The sequence below is a fragment of the Setaria viridis genome, chromosome 3 (assembly GCF_005286985.2).
Source record: "Setaria viridis chromosome 3, Setaria_viridis_v4.0, whole genome shotgun sequence".
Lineage (NCBI taxonomy): Eukaryota > Viridiplantae > Streptophyta > Magnoliopsida > Poales > Poaceae > Setaria > Setaria viridis.
The window spans coordinates 21488116-21513640 of NC_048265.2; the positions used below are offsets into that span (position 1 = coordinate 21488116).

Consider the following 25525-nt stretch of genomic DNA (forward strand, 5'->3'; position numbering starts at 1 on the left):
CCTAGCATTCTCAAACACACAAGAATTACGATGTTTCCAACTTCCCAGGCCACCAGCATTATCAAAGAGTTGAGACCCTTGCGCACTTCCTTAGGCACCACCGAGATAGCTGTCCACCACACTTAGAAAAACGAGATGCTGAAGGATCCGGTGTCAAGATAATGAGGCCCAGCTGTTGAAAGATCAAAGCCCAGAGTGTGAAGACACAGCCGACCAACAGATGGTGACTAGTCTCCTCAGCTTGGTCACACAAAGGGCAAGCCTCGGGATGGGACAGACCCCTCCTTGCTAGTGAAGCGGTGACACGTGGGATTTTAGTCATCAGTCCACATTGAAGCAGATCAAGAGCTCGAGCGAACAGAATCAAATACACATGTGCCCTTCGATCGCAGGTTCCAGTCGTGGGGCAGCAAAAATGAAACCTAATACCGTAATAAAACACCTCACTAACTAGCACATCATACTAATGCGCATAATTATTACATTACGTATGTCAATAATGTCAATGTCATGGTTGACATTATACGCCAGGGGAACGTCCCCTTTCCTCTAAACGGAGACTGTCCGTGGCTTGGCGCCCATCTTCTTCCACGAAACGCTGGGCATGATCTGGGCAATGTCGACCCTGTCCTTGTACTGGACGGCAAAGTTGAGCAGCGAGTCGAGCAGGGAATCCGAGAGCAGGTGGGGCTCCAGGCCCAGCTCAATCAGCTTCGTGTGCTTGGCATTGTAGTAGTGCTCCTCAGCCTCGACCCGTGGGTTGGGGACCGACTTGGTCTGCACGTCCAGACCGAGCTTGGCTCCTGCAGCAGTCACTAGCTTGGCCAGTTCGTTGACGGAGAACTGCTCTGTGAACTGATTGAAGACTCTGAACTCGCCGGGTTTGGCTGGGTTGGCTATTGCTAGCTCAACGCACTGCACAGTGTCCCTGATGTCCAGATATCCACGGGTCTAGAGGGGACATAACAAGAAGTTTGATCAGTAAATCAATGCCACACTGCTGATCTGAGTAATTTAAAGTGGTAACTGAAAGTACAGCATTCAGCTAAAACTTGCTGCGCTCTATGGTTTTTTGATTGCTAATGACTATGAGATGTTCTCTTTTGCATGTGATATTTGAAGGACGATATTTGCATGTGTAGACAAACCCTACTGCTTTACTTGTTCAACAATGTGGTTAGCAAGCTTAGGAGAACATGGGCACATGGCAGTGCTGTAAGCTTAAAACAGTCTCCAGGTTTGAAACACTGGACGAGGGAAGGAAAAGATTGTCGAATTCTTCGCCCAGAGGATGATCTAAAGAAAACCAATGAGATCTTCAGAGTAACACACTCGTGAATATTTAATCTCCACAGGTCACCAAATGATTATGATGTGGAGCGGTTATCAGAAAAGAGTAAATTATATGACCCATTCAAATTCTGTACTTGCTGAGATGAGCTACAGCCTACAGCCAACATGGCTCACCATCCAGTTTGGAGTCACCCAAGATTTATGAAAAACTGCAAGCAGTGATTTCAAATCCTAGGACCTGAGTTAAAAACTCTAGCTGGCATTCTAACTTAAAAATGTACTAATTGATACTAACAATTTCAACCACAGGTGTAAGAGGGGGAACCTTAATAAAGAACAGGTTGCATAAGGTTCGGGGAAAATAAGTCAAATGAACAGTTACGCATATGGCAATGCGAGAGATTAAAACATACCTGACCACCTTTTCCGTATACTGTAAGTGGATGCCCTACAGCAGCCTGGACACAGAACCTATTTAGTGCTGTCCCAAAGACACCATCATAGTCAAACCTGTTAGATAGCTCCTCATGCATTGCAGTTTCATCTGTTCTGACTCCATAGACAACACCTTGGTTAAGATCTGTGGCCCTTATACCCCAAGCCTTGCAAGTAAATGCTATGTTGTGGGAGTCATGCACTTTGCTTAGATGGTAGAAGGAGCTTGCTTGTTTTGGGTAAGGCAAGGTGTCAGTTCTTCCATTATGAGTAATAGTGATAAACCCCTCTTCAATGTCAATGTTTGGTGTTCCATACTCACCCATAGTTCCCAGCTTAACCAGATGGCACTCTTCACTGTACTCCTTAATGGCAAACAAGACATTAAGTGTTCCAATAACATTGTTATGCTGTGTGTAGACTGCCCTTGAACGATCAATCATAGAGTATGGTGCGGATCTTTGCTCACCAAAGTGGACAGCAGCATCTGGCTCAAAAGACTTGAAGGCTTCTGAGAGGAATTCAAAATCACATATGTCACCAATAAAGAGCTGAATTGTCTTGCCAGTGAGAGACTTCCATCTACGGACACGATTTTGGATGGAAGTTATGGGGGTAAGGGAATCAAGACCAAGTTGGTGATCAAAAAGACGTCGAACAAGATTATCGACAATAGCGACCTCATAACCTTTGTTGGAGAGATGAAGAGCTGTCGCCCACCCACAGTATCCATCTCCACCAATAACCATTACTTTTTTAGGCTTGGAGGATGAAGCTTCCTGACTACCAGCAAGAGGTGTTTGTGTATGTCCTTGTACAGCAGCACTAGCACAAGTAACATATGACTTCTTTTGTCTCTTGGAAGAAGATTTGAGGGACAGATTTGAAGATTTTGAGTTCTGTAATCGGCCAACATTGCAGCAATAACTAGGAGATCCGGAGAGCGTCTTAACAGCAGGAGATGCACTGAAAGTACAGTTAGTTATCAAATGTGCCATTTTCATAATCCTCTCTCTTTCAGTTCAAATTTGTAGATACCCTACAGAATAGTCGGTAGAAATTAGGGTCAGTAAAGGGGGGGGGGAACAAAGTAGCTACAGTATAGAGTATCATTACAAGGTGAACATGTAAAGCAAAACTTGAGAGGTTAAGAGGTTTGACAACACTACTTCCAATTGCGTACATACTATAACATGCTTTATTCCTGTAGTTAATTATGTATTACTCCTTAATGCAAAAATACATGCACAAAAAACAACTTAGAGCCTATTTGGTAGAGCTTCATCTGATTCTGATTCTCTATGGGAGCTGATTCTCTGAGAGAAGTGATTATATGACTGAAAGTGATTCTCTAGCATAAACTCTTAAAATCAGGATGGAGACTCACTCCACAAAATCAAGAGAAGCTACTTTTTCCAGCTCCTGGTCTATTAGTTCATTTCAGAGAATCACTTCGCAGAATCAACAGAGAATCACTTCTCTCTTCAAAATTGTTTGGCAGAGCTCCCAGAGCATTCTCTGCTTCTGGGAGCTCTGCCAAACAGGGTCTGACATTTGCAACCCCAGGCACGGAACTGCTATCATTCTCGTCTAGTCATATCCTTTTCAATATTGGAATAAAGCGGTACTAAGTGCTTTATCCTCAAAAAGAGAGAAAAAAAAAAAGAGTCAGGACAGACATAAAAAGTAAGTGAAAATCTGCTATCAGATAGTGCTTCCAAACTTCAGCTCATTGCACTTGCGTTCAGCAGGAATTGATGGAATTATATGACGTACTGTTGAACCCAGAGAAAATGTAATAACTATCGTCCTGAACTCCTGATGATTCCACAACGACTGCAGAAAAGGCGAGGCTATCACACGCGCAATGCAGAAAACTGCACCCACATACCTGGCCTCTGAATCCTACGCAGCAATACGTATACGTACATCCATTCGTATCAGAAGTTCAGAACATCCCTAGCGATGCTCCCATGGTCAACGTCAAGGAATCCACCATACGCATATCACACACGGTCACAACAGGAAGAGCCAAACAAAGCGCACATCTTCCTCCGCGCCAGGGAGCTCCGGATTTTAGCGGGCATTGGGGTTCAGCCAAACCCCCTCCCAGAATTTGGCGAAAACAAGCCGCCAGACTTCACGGTGGAGCAAGCAAGCGCACGAGCTACAAGCTTCAGACTGGATTAACTGTCCCAGGATGAGAGACTGGGATTTGGGGGCTCGCATCAACGAAATGAATGCGCAGAACAAAACGAGCAATCCATCGAAGCAACAACTAAGCAAGCAAGGGCTCTTCCTTACCAGTTACCACCAAAAGGAGGGATCGACCCGCGTCCTGGTGCCTATCCACACCGCGCCAATCCCCGGGAGGACGAGGGCGACGACTGCGAGGAGAGGCGGAGGGGGAGAGGAGGATTGGATGGATAGCAGCGGGGGCCGAGCGACTGCTGATTTTTGAAGGAGCACGGGGTCAGGAGGAGGAGCGGGTGGATATTCGGCGGAGCGATTCGGATCAGCTGCGGCAAAGCGCGCTCCGGGAGCGCAACCTGGCGGCAGCGCTGGCCGCCTGCGAGCGGATGAGCGGTCACGATCGCTCTTTTTTTCTATCCGCACAAGACGACGAGCCAGTAGCTATTATTACAGGCTTACAGGCAGCCAGATCTCTGAATCTCTGATGGATTGTTGTGGTCTTTTCTTATTGGTTCAAAATGGTTTCGAGTTCAAAATTGTTAGTCTGATGGAGTGAGGTCAAATCTCTTTTGTTTTTCAAGTCAAGTTGTAAGGTTCAAACAATCCAGTTTTGCCAAGCTATACGGTAGCCCAGCCCCCTTCCAGCAGTTAAACTTTTGACACCGTACGTTTACTGTTTTTACAAGTAACAACAACAAATGGCATTTTTATTTCCGGCACATGTACGTACGCCACCACCCCGCTGCTTCGACCGGTCAGAGCTTGTTGGACTTGGCGAGGTAGATGACGGCGCCGGAGGTGGCCGCCGGGATGACGATGTCGTCGGAAATGGACTTGAGGCCCGGGACGACCCTCTTGGCGAGGAGCGCGCACACGGGCAGGCCGAAGAGGAAGGCGAGGATGTCCACGGCCGCCCTGCCGAAGGTGAAGCTGTCCATCTTCAGGATCCCCGTCGCGATCTTCTCGAACTGCTCCGGGGTCAGGTTCGCCGTGCCCGTCGGGTGGGCCTTCTGCGCTTGCAGGAAAACGGGAATTAAACTGGATGAATACGTACTTCATCTATTTATTTATTTACTTATTTATTTATTAATTGTAGAACTGCACTGTGGATTCTTTTATAATTATGTTAAAGAAATGCTTTATAAACAGGGCGTTCGATGTTCCTGAGCTGTGGTGTGAAGAACTGTGGTACTACATGTCTCAAGGAACCAATCATGAGCAGGAATTGTCAAGACTTTCCAAAAGCATGATCTTTGTAACCCATGGAAATATTTGGAACGAAAAAGAAATGTTTAAGGCAGCTTTGAATAGTTAATTGTAGTGAAATATATCAAGCTAAAAAGGATTTGCCGTAAAAGGATCCCCTCACATAGTACTGTTTCTCGAGCTCCGCTTTTGTTGGTATCCTGTACTGCAACTGCCCACGCTCCTCGCAAAACCTCCTGAAGAAGATTGCAAGCAAGAGAAAGAATGCTTAGAGAACAATCTTGTCAAAGCGTTTGCTAACAATGTTTGGTTGCGCCATTTTCTGAACACCTGGTGTTCCGAACAATGAATGAATGCTAACAGCCTAACATCTTCTAGGAATGATCCAAATGCCCTAGCTACTTATACTCTTTGTATTCGGGGCAGGATTGGGAATCGTCCTGAGAATTTCTGCGTTACTCAAATAAACCCAAGGGGAAACTGTGCACAACCAAAACTTACTCGATGAGCTCGTAAATGGCGTGGTAGAATGCATCGAAGGTTTTTACGTCCTTCACTTTCTCGTCGTAGTGCTTCTTCATGAACGCAATGAGCTCGTCTGCGTCATTGGATTTGTGCGCTTTCTTCTCATCCTTCTTCTCCGTCTTCTGCGCCGCCGCCTCCTCACCCCCTGCCATTCAAAACGAGCAATTTTTCAGTCGAATTCGTGGCGAACACAAACGCAGCTCCATTCTCACGCTGAATTTTTTGCTTGGGCATACCTTGCTTCGCCTTCGCAGCTCCTTGGCCCATGGAGTTCTGAGTCCCTGCAACCACAATTAACAAGGGAGGAGAGGTTTGTTTTGTGTGCACATGTATGCACGGGCGTGAGGATATATATATCTCTGTAGGCGCAGCAGTGATGTTCCTTGTGTGAGACAAAGGCAACGGCATCGCTCCGGCTGAAAGCAAAGTCAGGTAAGCACCAGCCAAGGAAAGGGCACAACACAAGAACGGCAGTGACTCTGGGCCAACGCAAGCTTGGATTCTCTAGCACATGCCATACGTACACCGTCAGCAAACACCTCTGGGATTGGCGAGGAAACTAGTTTTCCTTCACAAAACACGATACCCTCGGACTTGGCCTGCTTCTCCATGCTGACCAAACCAGCCTTTCTTACCACGAAAAGCATGCAAAGAGGTTGCCCAGATGAGATCAAAACTCGAAAATGGGTTAGTCAGACATTATGCAGGTGGAGACTAAAGGTTCAGTCCCAAAGCATTGCTGCTGCAATAACATTCACTCAACCCCTACAGCTGAAAAGAATAAATTACTTTCAGTGATGTTGATACAGGCTAACAAAGTCTATGCTATATCCTATACAGAAAGTGAGTCAGCCAATGTACTAACCGACATATCTGTTCAGCCACACTCTAAGGTCTTACTGTGCACCTCAATATGCCATTTTTCAACAAGAACAGATACAATCGAAAAAATTAATCATCATGGAGGATACCTCTACAAGGGCTTGACATACAGATCAAACAAGATGTTAGCAAATAATATCTTCTGCATAAGGATTTGATCTTTGAGTGCTGCATCTTGCGTCACGAACTGAACATTGTCCAATGTCTGGTTTGGTGGAAACTGGCAGCCTGCTAGTCAAACCCAGTAACAAAATTGCAATGCTGTTGCAAGCAGAAATGTGCTTCAGCCTTGACAGCATATGCTCATATTCTGCCAAGTGGAGACTCATCGCTGTGCTCATCTACCAGCCACAGCCCATGATCACGGAACCGTTTTATCTTCTTCTCAAACCCTGTGATGTAGTTATTATGTATAATGACATGCTTGCCCTTCGTCTCCTTGACCCATGTTTTATTCTTGAAATATAGGCCTCCAGTTGGAAATGCAGACTGAGGCAGCAGGTACACATCAACCTGCAAGCATATCTTCTGTTCATAATTTTGTAAAGGGCAAATCTGGTTGAAGACAAAGATCCATGGAAGTATGATAAGAAAACAGAACGGAATCCTTCGCTAGGTGTCATACGGCTATGTATTACTTTCAGAATCTGAAGGACATCCAAAAATATACTTCTAGAAACAGAACATAAACTAAAATTGATAAATCTAGAATCCAGCAAGACTGTTGCCAGAAGACATACAGAATTTTATGTTCAGACCTTTTGTCCGAAAGGCTACTCCACTATACATTAAAGTGAAAAAAGAACACGCAGCCTATTAGAACCATCGTATGTCTATTAAAGAGACATTATTATATACAGTACCTTAGAAGCTACTCCCTATGCATCCAGACTTATACTGACCGTCTTTAATAAATCTTGTACAAAAAAAAAGTGGAAGCATTTTTAACTACATATCTACTTATTACATTACCATGAGGAAAGTTTTTTCTTTGGGCATATAATAGTCAAGGTTTTAGAAGCTTGACTACACACATTCTGAAAACGACATCCATATGAACACAGAGGATGTAAAAACCTAGAACCAATGTCCTGACTTACACTGACAATCTTTAATGAAGATTGCACAAAAAAATTGAAGCATTTTTAACTACAAATCTACTGATAACATTTCCATGGGAAAGTACAATATATATATTTTTTGCATATATTAGTAATCAAGGTTTTAGAAGCTTGACTACACGCATTATGAAAATGACATCCATATAAGCATTGAGGTTATAAGAAACTAGAACCAGTGTCAAGACAATCTGATTAAGGTGATGTTAAGGGTTATCTAACTTTAAATTCAATATGTATTTGACACTGTGATCTAAGAGACTCGAACAGGGATGTAACATGCCTCACCAAAGTTCATAAATCATATTTAACTTCAGGAAATATCAGTCATTTGTAAAGGAAAGCCATTATATTTATGGGAAGTCAGCACTTGATGAGAATCACAAATAAGAGGCTGATGCATATAATGTAAAATCTAGATGGTTTCATATAATTTACAAGCAGAAATGTAATGTTACAAAGTCACAAGTCCACACTGCCTAGTACATAATAACATGAAGACGTGACGTCACCAAGGAAAATACAGGCACAGAGAAAAAAAACAGACAAATGCCTATGTAGAGGGCTAGAGGCATACTCATAAAGTCATAAATTACTTACAGTTACCGAAACTTTGACAATCCTAAACTGCTCTAAAATTGTCACATATTATTTCTTTATAAAAGAAAAACCAGTGCAATTTTTAAGAATGTTCAGGGCCAGTTTGGCAGGTAGTTCGTAATGTTTTAGATACGATCAGTTAAACCCGTGTCATCCACTCATCCTGGTCCAACAGCCAAACTAATGCCGAAGTAGGCTAATTATGCTAGATCCTGAAACCACCTCCAAACAGTTCACATATAAGCCCTGCCCCAACACCATAATTCATGGTGCTAACAGTGTTTTAAAGGCGACAAGGCGACCTTGGCAAATTGTGCGCGCCTTATCGCCTAGGCAACAAGGCGGACTGGTTCCCCAAGGCGAGCTGGGTCCGCCCGGACACCTAGGCGACGCCTTTGAAACACTGGGTGCTAATGCCCAATCCATCACAGGCACTCCTTACTTTGCATTAGTGAATACATGCCTTTTCATTTAGCATTGTGGATATACGACTTAACTGCACGATTAAAGCAAACCACTAATTTGTACAAGCAGATAAATGGCAAGATATATCACCCTAAGGTATACATATGATTAGTCCAACCAAATGCTGTGGTGACCATTGCCGTCTTGTTGCATTGTAAACGAAGAAAGGAGAAACAAACCTGCCCAGCAGTCTTGTTCAAAGCCCAGTTGAAACCTGGCTGATCATTTGCCTTCTTCTGCTTTGACCAAGGCTGCTCCTTGAGCTCCTCAATCCACTTCCTCAGCAACAGCTTGGCACCTTCAGTCGGCCGGAGGAAGATCATGCAGCTGCAAATATAAGTCCTCCCTTTCTTGCCCGGCGGTGGCAGCTCATGCGAATGGTCGAGTGGTTTCACCTGCATCCCACAATTCCAACCCAATAAGCTATCTTTCAATGAGAGCCCAATCACAAACTTTCAATGAGAGCCCAATCACAAACGCATCAACTACACACGTACAGGAGTCATGTCGTCCATGAAGTACACGTCGTGATCCCTAACGATGTAGGGGAACGGGTCGGCGAGCCACACCATGTCGACATCGTTGTACATGACGCTATACCCCAGCTCAAGGATCTGCAGCAGGTGCCGCGGCCGGCGCGAGGTGAAGTTGAAGAACCCCTGCAGTCACAGACGAACGAGATAGCCGCATTTACGCATGGGGACATTTCATCGAACAACTTGAAGGGAGGGAGGGAGGGAGGGAGGGAGGGATTTCTCCTTACCTGGGATCCGAACTTGTGCGCTGCCTGGGCGTCGGGCGCGGGGGGCACGAGGACGGCGTGCCCCGGCCAGGCGGCGTTGATGCGGTCGAGGGTCTCGTAGTCCTCGGCAATGACGAGCACCTGGTCGGCGCGGCCGGCGCGGCGGACGCTGATGAGCCAGTTGGAGAGGAAGGGGAGGTAGGGCCCGGAGACCGCGGCGAGGAGTACGGTGCCGTTGCCCGCGGCGGCGGCGAAGGCCGCAGCCTCCTGGAGCGTGTAGGCGCGCCACGGGGAGGCGGGGGCCGAGGAGGGGCGGGCGGGGCCCCAGGGGAGGAGGAGGGCGGCGAAGAAGAGGAGCGCGAGGAGGGAGAAGAGGTAGGGGAGCGTGAGGAGGGGGAGCGGGCGGGATGGGGCGGCCGCGGCGGAGGGGGAGGAAACGGGGAGGGAGTCGCCGGCGGCCTGCGGCTTCTGGTGCGGCCGCTGGTGGAGCGACATTGCCACTAGCCGGAGATCGGGGGTTCCGGCCTGTCGTGAGGCGGGGGACGCGGGAGGTGGGCGGAGTAGAATGTGGAGTGATGCTACTGCAAAGTTGGGATCTACCGGCTAGTAGCCTAGTATCAGGCTCTGACACTTTCTCCATGTAAACTCTGCTAAAACATACCAGTAGATTTTATAAAATACTCCCTCCGATCCAAATTGCACGTCATTTCTAGACATACAACTATATTAAGTGCATAGTAAAATTATGCACTTAGAAAAATTAAAACAACCTACAATTTGGAACGGAAGGAGTAATTGCTTATCTATATGGTCGATGTGTGTAGCAGTATAGAAAACTTGAGAATTGAGATCAAGCAAACTCGAAAACAGGAATGGTTTAAGGTTGGTTTTATTTCGTAGTTAATTTAATATAATCTGTCCTTATTGTAGTATAAACAAAATACAAATGTGTGACCGGAAATATCCTATTCTTAACATGTTCCATTTTATTTTTCAGTTTTTCTGACTTTTTGGATTTCTAGGGGGTGTTTAGGAGATAGGGGCTAAATTTTAGCCCTGTCACATCAGATGTTCGGATGCTAATTAGCATGACTAAATATGAGCTAATTACAAAACTAATAGCAGAACCCTAGGCTAAATCGCGAGACGAATCTATTAAGCCTAATTAATCCATCATTAGCGAATAGTTACTGTAGCACCACATTGTCAAATCATGGACTAATTAGGCTTAATAGATTCGTCTCACGATTTAGCCTAGGAGCTGTCCAATTAGTTTTGTAATTAACCAATGTTTAATATCCTAATTAGTATCCAGACATCCGATATGACAGGGGCTAAATTTTAGCCCCTGTGTGCCAAACATCCCCTAAGTCTGTGACTAGAAATGTCCTTGTCATATTTATTAATTTTCAGATTTTCTTTTTTATTCTTTTAAGCCCGTGGCATGTTTGTGGCCACAAATGATCTTGTCATTTTTTATTTTTTAAAATTTTTAAGCATGTGAGTATGAATACTCTTTTATCTAATTGACTTGGATTATTGGTGAAAATTGTATGCAAGCTTGCAGGAGCAGTGGAGCACACACTGTGTGCCGCAAAGCCCACGCCGACGGCATGCTTCTTGTGCCAGCAGTGAGCTCGCGGCTGATGTGGACGCAGGATACTGACAGCCGCAACCTGCCCTGTTTGCCAGACTAGGCTGATTTGGTTTGATTAGTCAGGACCGAGAGCAATGAACCAAGATGTTATCCAATACAGGGATTGGGATTTCGTTTCTCCAATTTTTTCAGTCCTGACGAAAATACCGAATTTCGTAAAATTTCGGTGAAAATTTGGACTAAAAGTGAATCTTTCTATGAAGAGAACGAAATTTCAGGAAGCAGTGATTTCAATCATCATTGAAAAGACCAAAATTTCATGAAATTCACGAAATTCGCGAAATTTGGACGCTTAAAAAGAGGAAGGGCAGTCTTCCAAGCAAACCCATGAATTAGCTTCCATTCTCGAATCGGGCAATCAAAAATTTTGAATGCTGATCCTATACAAATTTTGTTACCATTTGTCACAGTTCAGTTAAAACTTTTTTTATCACATTACAATTAGTGTTTGGTTGCCAAGTCATTTCAATCACGCCGAAGTAAAAAGGCGTTGTGCGAGATTTTTTTTAGTTGAGTGTGATTAGTGGCATCAAACTGAAAAATATTTTGCACACTCATATATCAAGCTAAAAAATGTTTGCACACTCATTTATTATTAGATTGCTCGAATTGAGATACGGGGTTACTTTATACAGAATATATAATCATTTAGATATCAAAAAGTAATTGTAAAGATGGAAACTACAATCGATCACTCCTAACAATCTTATTCTACTGTAACAATTAGATCTTTGGGATCTTATTCTATATCTAACGCACCCACAATAGCATTATATCTTCCCTTCTGATCCACCCTTAAAAAATCAATGTATAGTGTTGCATTCCACTACAACGATCTTTTAATCTCTACTACATCGCATTTGTAGGCCACAGATCCCGTGAAGTGGCAATAACCACTGCAAGTTTTTTTGGAAGTTGTAGTCACATGAGAGGGAAGTCTCTTTTGTATTCTACTCCTTCCATCCTAAATTAGAAAAAAGTTCACTTTACTCCCCTTACCTGTTCATTTTGTCCATCCCATCTCCTAAACAAAATGTTAGCTTAATTTACCCCCTCCTTCTATTAATATCGGGCCAATTTAACCCTAAGCAGGAGTTCCACCTTGATTGTCCTACGTGGCACGATTTTGACCAAAATCTTTGCACATGTGGATGTTGACGTGAAAAGGTTGGACCTGAGCCGAGCCGATCTATTGCAGCGGCGTACCGAACAGCCCGCGCCAACCATGAGCCGCATCGCCTCCAACTATCATCGCGAGTCGCGACTCCGCGAGACGCGAGCCACCCAGGTCCCGGATCACATCGCCCATGCTTCTCCCCAATCGGTTCTGTTCCCTCACGGAGGTTTCGCTCGTCGTCTTCGCTGCCACAAGAACTGGATGATTGGAACGACGCTGGTGGATCATGAACTGGGAACGGACTGAGGTCATCTAGTGTTGCTGCTGCACGGTGGGTAGGGCAAGTTCATGAGATTGATTGATTGATTGAGATGTTGTAGGATTCCAATTGCACGGTGGGTTGGGCAATTTGTCAGAGAGATGGATATATTGGCATTCTTGCCCAAATTTTTTCAACCCAACAATCAGGAATGTAGTCTGTGCGAGATTCAGTTTTGTTAGTGACACGTTCTTCAGTTCTGTCAGTCTTCAGAAGAACAATAGGAAGGAACTAGCTGTGAGGAGACCATCGAAGAAGAAGAATAGTTGAGTAAAATAGTTCTAGTTTACCGCTGTCGTATCTGTATCGGTGAATTAGTATTCGGATTACTAACCTAAAAGTATCAAGAATCGATCTGCTACCTACTCATTGCTAGTGTTCTATTCTTGGTTACTGAACTTTAATCCAATTTCTCTAATTCCTAACACCAATACTTGATTACTCAGTGGGGAATGAATTTTCCTAAATGTGGATGTGCATTGCGATGCTTAAATTACATGTACTGTGTGTCAGTTCTGTTGCCTCGATTGAAATAGCTTCATGCTGCATCATTTTTTCCCTCCGAACTTGACAACGGCGCCTGGTCTGTACATGCGAGCGCGTCGGCCGCAGAAACACGCATGGCAAGGCAACGCTACACCAGGGGAGGGGGGGCTATCAAGGGACAGGGCTCAGCATGGGGCGTGCGAAGGCTCGGCTTGTGATGTCTAGATCGGCTCCGCTCATACCTAGCCATGCGCTGATTTGGCGTCTACACAGAATTGACTTGGTCAAAACCATGCCACGTAGGACAATTAAGGTGGAAATTCTATGTAGGGGTTAAATTGACCCGGTATTAATAGGAGGAGAGAGTAAATTAAGCTAACATTTTGTCTAGGGGTAGGATGGACAAAGTGAATAGGTGAGGGGAGTAAAATGAACTTTTTCCTTCAAATTACTATTCGTTTTGATTTTTTCAGGTACGTAGATTCTGCCACGTATCTAAACATAATATATATGTGTGTAGCAAAAAGTTATGTATCTAGAAAAGTAAGAACGAATAGTAATTTGGGACGGATAGAGTACTATTCACTTGGCATTGTGTTCTACCATTGATCATTGTAGCTACAAACCTGAACCGTTGACTGGGGAATCGAACGGCTGACAATGTCTGCACTGGATCTCGTAATAAGAATGACGATTTTATTAATTCAATGGACCATTATATAATTTTATTGAACATAGTTTTTCATTCAATTCTAAAGAATCTTGATGCCATATGTTAAATCATGAACAAATTCCATCTCTGTCCATAATCTCTAGTTATAATATAGTAGATTTTTCACTATAAGATTTTATCTCAGACACGATAGAGCCTCCAACTATAACATGTAATATGGTAAATTGCTTGTAACACGGTAGAATCTCCGTTGTAATACAGTAGGGTCTCCTCGCTGCAGCATGGCTAGCTATAACACGTATCTTCAACTATAATACGGTAAGCTGTAGCACGATAAAGTCTCTAGGTGTAACGTATATATTATTTCTAGCTGTAAAATGGTATTTTCTAGTTGTAACACACCTCCGGTTATAACATAGCTGGATCTCCATCTATAGGTATCTCTAGCTATAACACGGTAGGAAGCAATGTATCTTTGACTGTAACACGGTATGAGATCTTGTAACTATAACATAGTAGAATTTCCAACTATATAACACAGTGTCACAATAAATACATATTGCCATTGAGCACTATCACTCTTAGCTTTGTTTTAATTGTATACAAAGCAATAAGGACGTCTTTAATTACTCCATTTGCAAGTCTGATGTCCCCCCACTATTTTAGTTTTGTGTGGTAATGACATTTTAAAATCTTAACTTGGTATTGGTAGATTTTGTGAACGTATGCGGAACTTTTTTTGGTTTAGCTTTGGATAAATGATAAATCAATATTTTTTCTCTAAAAATGACAAATCGATAATTTGATTAAAATCCTACTGTCTTGAGTTTATATATTTAATCCCTAAATAGATGATTTTACCTCAAAGTTTTTTATTTTTTAATTAGAATTGATTGTACAAAAGCAACAAAGTACTGGTTGTCCCTTATAGCAACCAAACAAAAGTAGGTGCTAACCAAAATCATGAATGTAGCACTTAAAAAGAGAAAAAGACTTCTTTGCAATTAGTGCAAAAGGGGCTCAGATGGCTGGCGGATAGTTCATCTGCTAACAGGAATATTAAATTCTTCAAATTGCTTGTGATTTTTCCATCGAAGTTGGGCTAGCCAGCCATATATCAGCTTAGTTCGACAGCTCCGATAAACCACTCATGGTACTGTACTACTGTGGAGGATGATACCGATCAACTAAAGTACTTTAACAGAAATAGTTCCTTTATGATACCGGAAAGTGATAGGTCATGTTCATTATGCCTGATTTTGTTCGCAATCAGACCCACATGTCGGTCCGGACCTCGGAATTCAAAACCTGCTTTCACAGCACAGCACATCACGTCATCACCTCCCAAGGCAGAGTGTCAAAAAAAAAAACTCGAAGGGCAGCGTTGTAAAATCGTCACTCATTCCCGCAAATGGTTGAAGGCAGAGCCTCCCCCCTCCGGCCCTCCCACCTGGCCACCTGCCTCCCTCCCTTTTTTACCCGTTTCGGCCGTCTCGTCGCGTCTCCCCTCCGACGCCCCACCGGCCACCTCTCTCCCAAAACCCACGCCGTCGCCGTGAGGAGAGAAGGTTCGCGCGATCCGGCCGCCGCCATGGTGATTGCGGGCGCCGCAGCGCCGCCGTCCCGCCCGCGGAGCGCGCGGTACGCCGAGAAGGGGTACCCCAACTACGCGGACCCCAACGGGCGCCGCGCGCCTCGCTGGAGGAACGGCGGCGGCGGCGGCCAGGCGAAGAAGCCTGAGGCCCGGCGCGGAAGGAAGAGGGGGCGCGGGGAGGCTGCCGAGGCGGCGGCGGCGGCGGCGGTCAAGTTTCAGCCGCCGATCCTGCAGGTCGAGGAGGCGGCGGCGCAGGAGCATGGGAGGAAGCGGCGCATGACAGGCGCCGCGGCGAGCGCGACGGCGGCGGGCAAGGCGTTTCCGATGATCGACGACGGGGAGGAGGAGGTGGCGGTCACGGACGGCGGGGCCGACGAGCGCGGCGTCGGCAAGAGCTGGAGGCTGCGCGTGAAGGAGACGCTGCGGGTGTTCAGCAGCAACTACCTCCATTTTGTTCAGGTTCCCTCCTTTCGTTAATTTTGTCGTTGAAAGGGAAAAGAAATCGGGGGTAGGATGGTTACGGATAAGAATGTAGTCGGTCTATTTTTAGCCTGACATGGTTTGTTGCATGCAGGAGGAGCAACGGAGAGCAGAGGCCGTAATGCAAGATCTCAAGGCATCCAGGCTCCTCAAACGTCAGGTTTGGTTGTGATGTTGAGTTGCGTTAATCAGTTAGGCTGTAAGACTAAGTTCTCTACGTAGATTCGTCTTGAAAAACTAAAATCTGGCTCATAGAACGAAATTTATACAGGTTAGATAGGAGAGATGTGTGTGTGGTTCAGTACAGTTTTTTATAGTATCCAAGTTAAGGAAGCAAAGTTGTGTAGTTTCATTCTTATTCTTTTACACAATTCAATCACAAAAACATGTTGGGTGTAAGTCACATGTGAAATCTTAATGGTAGTGTACTATATAGCAGCCATTGTGTTTCTTATTGAGCTACCATGCATCAGCCAGCTAACTATAAATGGTTAAACCAATAGGAAAAGGGTATCAATTCACTTATACTTCCTCATGTGTAGCCTCACCTTATCCCCAATTATGGAAATAGGGGTGATGTCCAATTCTTTGTTTAGGTTACACGAGCTAGGACCATTAATTGAAACTTTTAGCTCTGGTACCATATCGATCTACTATGTACTCACGGGTTGGCCTTAAAAGTTTTGTTTGATAGGAAAAGTGGATAATTAGCTTATACTTCAATGCTTAAAAGACATAATTGGTGAGGTAAACTTAGGGCCAGTTTGGTGGAGCTCCCACCGGCTCCGGCTCCACCTGACACGTCATTGTTCATGTACTGTAGCTACACTGTTCACGGGAACTGTTTTTCTCTCTCTCCTCTTCCTCCCCCTCACAGACCGGCAAGGAGCCGGTGGAGCCACAGATTTTAGCTCCACCGGCTCCAGCTCCTCTGACACCCCTGCCACGCACAGTGCAGGAGCTGGAGCCGGATGCAGCGGCACCAAATGAGCCCTTACATTTACTTGTTTGCTTCCATGTGCTGCATCTATTTATCTTTATCTTGAAATGTAGTATGTATGAAAAACATAATGAATCACGTACTGCTTGTGCTTCCTCACCATACTCTAAATTCTAACCATTATAGATGGATCATAGTATTTTTTTTTCTCGAACACTCAGGAGAGCTGCGTATTTTTGTATTAAGAGAGGAAAAAGGTCCAAATTACAAAGCAACATCACCCCACCTTGGGCCAGAGTAGGGGATCCTGGGATTACAGAACTAGACTCTTACCGAGGAAACAACACTAAGGACCTGACCTAAAGAAACCCCTTCGAACTCTAACCAGTCACTCTACCCAGGTCAAGTGCTGAGAGCCCATTGGCTCCAGCAATCTGCCAAAGGTGGAACTCGTCCTTGAAGGCCTGCAGGGCTTCCTAGACATTAGGAGCAGAGCCATCGAACACACAAGCATTGCGATGTTTCCATAAAATCCATGCACCAAGAATGACCAGAGAATTAAACCTCTTTCTGTGCTGTTTTGGACATTTCTTCCATGACCTTCTCCACCACTCTGCAAAGGAGCAGACCCTGCAGCTAGGAAGCAGGCTAGACAGGTTCGGAGGTTGCAAAATGTTCGAATGGATCATAGTATTATATCCATTTTGTATATGGATGCATACAATCTTCATTCTGAATGGTTTACTTTTTTCGAGAATACGCAGGAGAGCTGCGTATCTTTGTATTAAGAAGAAATAATGATGGATCGTTAAATTACAACACGGGCCAACCGGGCGCACGCAAACGGATTCCACTCGAACCCCAAACCTAGACACAACCACTCTCCTGAACCTACCAAAAGATACAACCTCATCAAGGGTGCTAAAGGTCTCAGAACTGCAAAGGTGGCAAAGCATCCACCCAGACATCAGGATCACGGCAGCAAAGCGTTTGCCCAAACACAACAACGGTGGCAAAGCATCCACCCAACCAGCACGATCACGACGGCAAAGCATCCGCCCGAAGCAACTAACGACGGTAGCAAAGCATCTGCCTGATGCAACCAACGATGGCGGCAAAGCATCCGCCAGACGACAACGACCTAAGCAACCCGCGAAGTTGACGAATCGAAGCGAAGGCAGGCGCAGAAGAAGACACTTCCCAAGGAGAACAGACGACCACCACGAGGACCCTGACCGGCCGGAGACGACTGGGGGCGGTGTTTAGCAACGATCCCTACAGTGACGCAGCAAGAACACGCTGAGCTTCCAAGACGACGCCTTAAGGGATTGGGCGATGCCACTGGCACCGTCGTCGTCCGACCAACACGGTCAAGGCTTTCACCCGGAAGCTCACCGTAGGGGAGGGAAAAGGGGAATGAATGACGCCTTCGAGAAGGGAAGTGACACCCGGGGGTGTTGCCGTCATTGACCCGCAAGGCAGGCACAAGGCTTTCGCCTATGCGCTATTCCCTCCCTAGAAATCACCGCCACCACCGCAAGCACAGGGACCGTCGGGCGTCAAGGAGCCGAAGAATGCCGCCACAGCCACCAGAGAGGGGTTGGGGGAGGGGGGGGGCGGCCACCCGACGGCGGTGCACGGAGCCCCGCCCCCGATGGACCCGACAGCCGGGGAGGGACGCGGCCACCCCCGCCGCCCGCCCACCGGCAGCGGAAGGGGCGGCAAGGGGAGGGAAGCGGATCCGGCCGCTGGGGAGGCAGCTAATATGCTGTACTTTGTAGCTAGTTCTAGATGGCATTTAGTCCTGAACGATTTTTGTAGAAGAGCCTTTTATTTTAGCAAATACCTATATGATCTTTTATGGCCGAAAATGTAGATACCTAGTGAATATGGGAGAACCATGCCTCTAGAATATCAACATGTCAAGAGAGGTTCGAATGGAAGTACTAATGGCTGTAAACCAAAGGTCAAGCATGAATGCACATATCCTACCGGCAACTGCCATGCACTACATTTTTTTTCTCAGTTTTGCAATTTGATCCTTGTTTCATGTGCGTGGAATAACAGGTAAATTATCTAAATTTCTTTTGCATCTTGTGAATGCAGAATCATAACAGCCAAGTCAATGGTAGCTACCAGGAAGCAAAACGAGCATCCAAACGACCTGATCTGAAAACATTAACAAAGGCATGTTTCTGCTAATGACTTTTTTCAGAATTATATTTTATTGATCTGTTGGACTTATGGTATTCTTAAAAATAAAAACAGATGCAAGAAAGTGGTGCTGTACTTTATACAGAGAAAAGGATAGGTCATTTACCTGGTTAGTATAGCTTTCATTTTCAAATAGAAAATATATTACAAATGATCAAATAGTTTTTGTTTATGTTGTTAGTTTCTTTATGTTGGTTGACAAGGCAAAGGTTATAAATGTCTCCATTCTTATAGGGATTGATGTTGGGGATCAGTTCTACTCACGTGCCGAGATGGTTGCTCTAGGCATTCACAGCCATTGGTTGAATGGTATAGATTACATGGGTATGAAATACCGAGACAAGGTAAATTTAGTTGAATGAATATTCATACTTCAGCTGCAGATATATAACATTAGAAGTTCTAATCTGTAATGTTACATTGACCCATTTTTAAGAGTCATATCAGTTCAGTTGCACTTGTGAAATTGATATCAACACAGAAACTGCTTCAGCATGTACCTGATTCATTGCAGATTATAAGACAAAATAGGTTTAGTATAGGAACAAGGAGCTTAGCTCAGTTGGTTAAAGGTGTGCATGTATGCCTTGACCCCTCAAGGCCAAGTCCTTTGAAAACAAATTTGGGTGCCTATTTATGCTTTACTAATTACACATGCAGTTCCTCCTACATGTTTTTTTAAAAATAATAAAAAGGTTCAGTATGAACCTAGATTTTTTCAATTGCAACCTTTCATGCTGTAAAAGGCTTTCTAGTTGAAGTGCTATTTAAGGCTTATATAAGATAAACACCACACCGACATCAATGTGTCATTCCACAATGTGTGTGCGTTAAAGGCTCCAACAATACTTAGGCCCCGTTTGGATCCCCTGGACTTAAACTTCAGTACGATGTTTGGATTTCAATTAGAAGGACTAAATATGGGCTAATTGTGAAACTAATTGTGTAAGTCATGGCTAATTTGTGAGTACAACCCATTAGTCCTAATTAGCCCATGATTAGCTCATGTTTACTGTAGCACCACATGGGCTGATCATGGGCTAATTAAGACTAATGGATTCTACTCAACAATTAGCCATGCCTTATGTAATTAATTTTGCAATTATCCCATGTTTAGTCCTATATGGCATCCGAATATCGGACAAATTTTTAGTCCAGGGATCCAAACGAGGCCTTAGCACATGGCTTTTCTACATTTATTAAGAAGCACTAAGCCACTAAGTGATTATTGACCATTATATTCTTATTAGTAATCACGTGCATATCTCACATATTTTATTCACGTTCCTTGAAATAACGAGTGCAGAAAATGGGAATAATGGATGGTTGTTGCCAAAAGAGTGCTAATTGTAGCTGGAAAGAAATCCAAACTTCTTGTCTTAATGCTAATGCTCTATACTTGTTCGTATCTTCTGTAGATCCAAATGGTAGTTGAGGCTTTCCTTTTTAAACTAGAATATATTTGCGCCAACTTACAACTCCAAGAATTTGTAGAGCTGAGTATTCCTAGCTCCAAGTATTCTTGGAGCTACACTAAGTATATTTGGGTGAATTATCCTGTTTCTATGTTAGTCTAAGTATAAATATTTAGACCACCTTTAATTTAGCCTACAAACTCCAGATTTGGTGTGGAGCTAAGAGTTGGAGCTCTGCGAAACATGGCCATAGTTACGTTTCTAAGCAACTTAAGGCTAAATTTGCCAAGCTTCTTGCGGTGGACTGGTTAGAGCGTTGAATTTGATAGTTGTTTAAACTCTATCCCGATCCTGGTTCGACGCGCAACACCTTTATAGAACAAAGCCTGGGGGAATCTCCCCCTCTTGTCGAGTTTTTTAGTTAATGCTAAATTTTGAAATAATAAAAAGTGTTTATACTTATCTTTTCACATTGATTCATTTGAAATGCATGTGGCTATATTTATGTTACATTGTCATTGTCTATAACTTTACCATAAAAAAGTTTTATTTACGCAATAGTGTTTTCTGTTGATTATGCAGAAAGGGTGTGAGGACTTTACTTTCCCACTAGCAACTTGCATTGTATTATCGGGAGTATATGAAGATGATGTTGATAATGCAAATGAAATAATTTACACTGGTGAGGATGGGAACAACTGGCTTGGCAACCGTCAACAGAAAACTGCACAAACATTGCTTCGTGGAAACTTGGCGCTGAAGGTTAGTTGTCATGTTCCCTTTGATCCTATATTCCGATTAAAAATCCATGTTGTTTTTTACAGTTGCCCTTCCATCCAGACCCTGTTGACCACTTCCATCTGGATGATAGGATATTTCTATTGTATAAATTTTGTTCTAGAGCCACTGTTCTCTCTCTTTATTTTGTGTCAAGACTACATAAATATGTTGATTCATGATCAAGAAACATCTTTTTTTTTCTTTTGTCTTTTGCTTTTTCCCGATTTGAAAATAGTTCCCTACAATTTTGGAATCTTATCTTGTAGTTCTCTAATCAAAGTTGGATCACACTCGTGCTTTTCAAATTTAGCTAGCACTTCTCTTTGCAAACTTTCCACTCTTTGGGTTTTTTTTTAATTGTTCATAATAACCTTTTTCTATTGACCCTGCAGAACAGCATGGATAATGGTAATCCTGTACGAGTTATCCGTGGGCATGTTGAAAAGAGCAGCTATACTGGAAAAGTTTACACCTATGATGGGCTGTATAAGGTTTCATCTCCCAAATGATTTTATTGGCACATATTTGTCTATGCTAAGTGTTTATTCTGATAGTTTGAACCGGCTCCCTAAAGTGTCCACTCTACTTTGTCTTGTCATGAAATACGTGCATTTTCATCAATATATTTCTTATATTAAGTTTACATAATAATCTTGTCTAAAAATGGAAGATGAAAAGGTTAGGCAGTCGTATTCCTCAACAGAAAGTTTGGTATTCTGATGATAACTAAACTAATGCATCACTGAAACACGCAAATCTATCATGTTTGTCATATATACTGATTCTGAAATTGAACTTTTCTCGTAGTCATAGTAGTGCTTCGAAATGACTTATTTTATAACTTTCAATGTTACCATAGGTTGTGGACTTTTTGCCAGAAAAAGGAGTGCGAGGGGAATTGGTTTTCAAATATAGATTGAAACGGCTTGAAGGCCAACCACCTTTGACGACTTCTCAGGTATATTACAGCAAAGCTTAATTTCACCCTTAATTTCTTGCTGCATAAGAACAATTCTATGGGCATTTCAATGTAGGCTGTACAGGACAGGGTTGAAGATCCTGGTTGCAACCATCTAACCCTGAATTGTCATGTATACATAGCTAGTTTTGGTTGGAATATGACAGTCACTCATGCTGTTGGCGAGGTTGTGAAATGTTTATGAAGAAAAAAAACATGGTGAGAAAGTGTACATAGAACTGAAATGAAAAAAGATAAGTTGGCAATATGACCATCAGGAAGCAGTTGGGAATTGTCTACTTTCTGGGAATCAGGAGGCTACATATTTTATTTTCCTGTTATTCGTTTTAGGACCCTGAAGTGGATATTGTTTCACATTCATTTACTGTGTCTTTGTTCAGATATTTTCTAAGTTGCTGCAGAAAATCGTCCAAATTTCCGTTCGTTGTTATTATAAACAATCTTTTAATTCAATTGTACAGTAGCACAGTAGTATTGATGATGATAATGATGTTATGACAAGATATACAATGAGCATGAAGCTTAGAGATTACATTCCATGATGGAAGATCCCTCTATAATTCATATAGGATATATAACATTTAGTGTGGACTGATTTCTTATATTGTACTAATGTTTAGGATTTTAATGCAGCATTTGTAAATACTGATTTCTGTTCCACATCGTAGTTTGCTTTGATCAGTATGCTTTTATGCCATTCTATTTGTTGGCTTTTATTTTTTAAAAGCACATATGTGTGGTCATGTGCAGGTACTATTTACCCGTGGAGATGTTCCCATGCCAATATCTGAATTGCCTGGGTGTGTTACTCAATCACTCATCATATCACTTTTGAAGTCTACTATTCAAATTTCTCAGTTTAATCTTGTGATGTGAGCTTTAAATTTTTCTTTTTACATCTAAAAAGCCATTTTTTATTGTTTCAATAGGCTGGTTTGTAGGGACATGTCTAACGGTCAGGAGAGCTTCCCAATTCCTGCTACAAATTTAGTTGATAATCCTCCTGTTCCTCCATCTGGTATGCTACAGGCCTTAAAAGAAGCTTCATATCCATTGTTACACCTAGATTGAGATTTTTCATTTTTTATTTGAGTTATGAAATTTTGTGTTTGTTTTCTTCTGCTTATGTTAGAAGGTTGCTTGCTTCTTTTAATGGTTGGTATTATTTGATCTTTTGTCTTCTTGCAACTTAAATATTTGATTGATAAGTGTTGCTTCGCTGTAACAAAATGTCAAGAACTCTTGAACAGAGTTTGATCTATTCTGTGCCTTTCGCACCTTGTAGGATTTGTGTACTCCAAGTCACTGCAGATTCCAGAACATATCAAGATACCGATTGATAGAATTGGTTGTAATTGCAGTGGAGATTGTTCTACCTCTGAACATTGCTTGTGTGCTAAGCGTAATGGTTCTGAACTACCCTATGTGTCAACAAAAAGGAAAAATGCTAATCGGAATGATTCTAAACATAGCAGTGTTGGAAGGTAATATTTTCCTGCTTTAGATTTTCGTTGTTTTTTGCTGGCTGGAAACATGTTGACAGTAAACAGTTACTTTCAATGTCTGGTGGGTGTTGGGGAGCAGGGTAGTGCCCTCATGGGATTAAGAATTGTTTTTTCGAACTTTCTTTTATTCTACTCTATTTTTAACCATATGATTAACCTTCAGGTTAGTGGAGCCAAAAGCTGTTGTGTATGAGTGTGGTACTAATTGTACCTGCCACTGCAACTGTGTTAACAGAACCTCCCAGCAAGGATTGAAGCTCCGCCTGGAGGTTATTATTTTGTTTCTTCCTTTGTGTCGGTTATCATCCTTCGTCATTTTTTTCCATGTTTGCTGCACTGTGAATCCAGGTATTCAAGACAGAATCAAAAGGTTGGGGTGTTAGGACGTGGGACACTATACTTCCTGGGGCCCTAATTTGCGAGTACACTGGGGTACTAAGGAGGACTACAGAAGTTGAAGGATTGCTGGAAAACAACTACATATTTGATATAGATTGTCTTCAAACAATTAAAGGCCTGGATGGAAGAGAGGTATGAAATGTTTTCTTTGTTGGTTAGGCAGAACTGTCGTACTGGACCTTTTTACGTGCTTGGTTTTCCTTTTGGGAAGTGAAACCAATCTGAGCTTGACTCAAATTTTTGGACTCTTGATTTTCCCTGCACAAGACCACGAAATCTTATTCCAATGGTTTCCTTTGCGTCTTCAACTTGCAACAGAAATATTCAACCTCTGGCTGCTAGTTTCATATAAGTTATTTTTATTTATTGGGATCGGTGAAGCAGCAGAAATATTAAGAAGTGCTTAAAATTGTCATGTGGTATCTTAACACATATAGTTACAATGCTGTTTAAATGTTTTTTTTTCTGCAGCAAAGGGCCGGCTCAGAACTTCACATAGCATCACTTCATTCTGAGCATGACTCGGTGGCATCTCAAGCCCCTGAATATTGCATTGATGCTGGTTCTGTTGGCAACATTGCAAGGTTCATAAATCACAGTTGCCAACCTAACCTTTTCATCCAGTGCGTGTTAAGCTCCCATAGCGATATCAAGCTAGCAAAAATTATGCTTTTTGCAGCTGATACCATACCCCCTCTTCAGGTGAGTCTTTGTTGCTAGTTCCTTTTTTTCCTTTCTGAAATAATGTGGAAATACATTTATCTGGAAATTAAGCCAGGTTAAATCATACATGTTGAAGCGACAGCATTTAGTAATTTGAACTTGAGAGCATTAGTCACTTAATAATTGATTTATTTTTTCATGTTACTTTTTTCCCCTATTCAACCATGTTTTTCTCTATCAAAAGACAGTTCAAGTGCTCTCATATATAAAGATGCACTTCATGTTACTAAAGGACTGCTAAGCGTGTGAAGTAGTAGTTTTAGAAAAAAAATTGCACCACAGGCCCCTGAACTTACAAGTTCCTTTCCCAAGCCTTTGAGCATGCACGTTTGTCTCACATTAACCTTGGTGATCATAAAATGCCACCTTTTATCTTCCTGCTGTTGATTTGTCAAATAAAATGTTTTGCGGGCCTGACTATGTTGTAATCCTTTTTCCCTGTTGTTGAACCAAGATTATCACGTGACTTGCAGGAGCTCTCATACGACTACGGGTATCACCTGGACAGTGTCACTGGGGCAGATGGCGAAATCGTGAAGTTGGCTTGCCACTGTGGTGCTCCTGATTGCCGTAAACGACTTTACTAGGTTCTCCAATCGTGTTGTATATGATATGATAGAATCAAAACTCATTGTTCATTATGCCTTTCTTTTGTTCTTCATAATGGTTCATACACCTAGAAAATCCAAAATGAGCTACAATTTAAAACGGAGGGAGCACGCTCATTGTGCGGCATTAAGTTAATCCTGATAAAACTTCTCAATGCATGCTCTGATCTGGGCACC

The 25525-nt window shown here is 43.1% G+C and overlaps 4 protein-coding genes across 4 annotated transcripts; 1 reads left to right on the forward strand and 3 right to left on the reverse strand.

The window, feature by feature from the left end:
• Positions 1-331: 331 nt before the first annotated feature.
• On the reverse strand, positions 332-4241 carry LOC117848169 (UDP-sulfoquinovose synthase, chloroplastic). The gene is made up of 3 exons (XM_034729499.2): positions 4033-4241; positions 1707-2767; positions 332-951 (listed from the first exon to the last, which is right to left on the reverse strand). The coding sequence occupies exons 2-3, from the start codon at positions 2730-2732 to the stop codon at positions 550-552; spliced, it is 1428 nt and encodes a 475-aa protein (XP_034585390.1). The 5' UTR covers positions 2733-2767; positions 4033-4241; the 3' UTR covers positions 332-549.
• Positions 4242-4474: 233 nt separating this feature from the next.
• LOC117849138 (uncharacterized) lies at positions 4475-6232 on the reverse strand. The gene is made up of 4 exons (XM_034730725.2): positions 5889-6232; positions 5629-5797; positions 5291-5363; positions 4475-4931 (listed from the first exon to the last, which is right to left on the reverse strand). Exons 1-4 carry the CDS (start codon positions 6058-6060, stop codon positions 4677-4679), a joined length of 669 nt encoding a protein of 222 aa, XP_034586616.2. The 5' UTR covers positions 6061-6232; the 3' UTR covers positions 4475-4676.
• A 141-nt stretch (positions 6233-6373) lies between these two features.
• LOC140222373 (UDP-D-xylose:L-fucose alpha-1,3-D-xylosyltransferase MGP4-like) lies at positions 6374-10030 on the reverse strand. The gene is made up of 4 exons (XM_072292795.1): positions 9481-10030; positions 9215-9376; positions 8897-9112; positions 6374-7047 (listed from the first exon to the last, which is right to left on the reverse strand). The coding sequence occupies exons 1-4, from the start codon at positions 9952-9954 to the stop codon at positions 6838-6840; spliced, it is 1062 nt and encodes a 353-aa protein (XP_072148896.1). The 5' UTR covers positions 9955-10030; the 3' UTR covers positions 6374-6837.
• A 5114-nt stretch (positions 10031-15144) lies between these two features.
• On the forward strand, positions 15145-25503 carry LOC117847100 (histone-lysine N-methyltransferase, H3 lysine-9 specific SUVH4). Its single transcript, XM_034728258.2, has 15 exons — positions 15145-15764; positions 15880-15945; positions 18832-18912; positions 18994-19048; positions 19174-19283; positions 20937-21116; positions 21527-21625; positions 21994-22092; positions 22864-22913; positions 23043-23131; positions 23399-23597; positions 23782-23887; positions 23967-24149; positions 24489-24719; positions 25214-25503. Exons 1-15 carry the CDS (start codon positions 15303-15305, stop codon positions 25325-25327), a joined length of 2124 nt encoding a protein of 707 aa, XP_034584149.1. The 5' UTR covers positions 15145-15302; the 3' UTR covers positions 25328-25503.
• Positions 25504-25525: the final 22 nt, after the last annotated feature.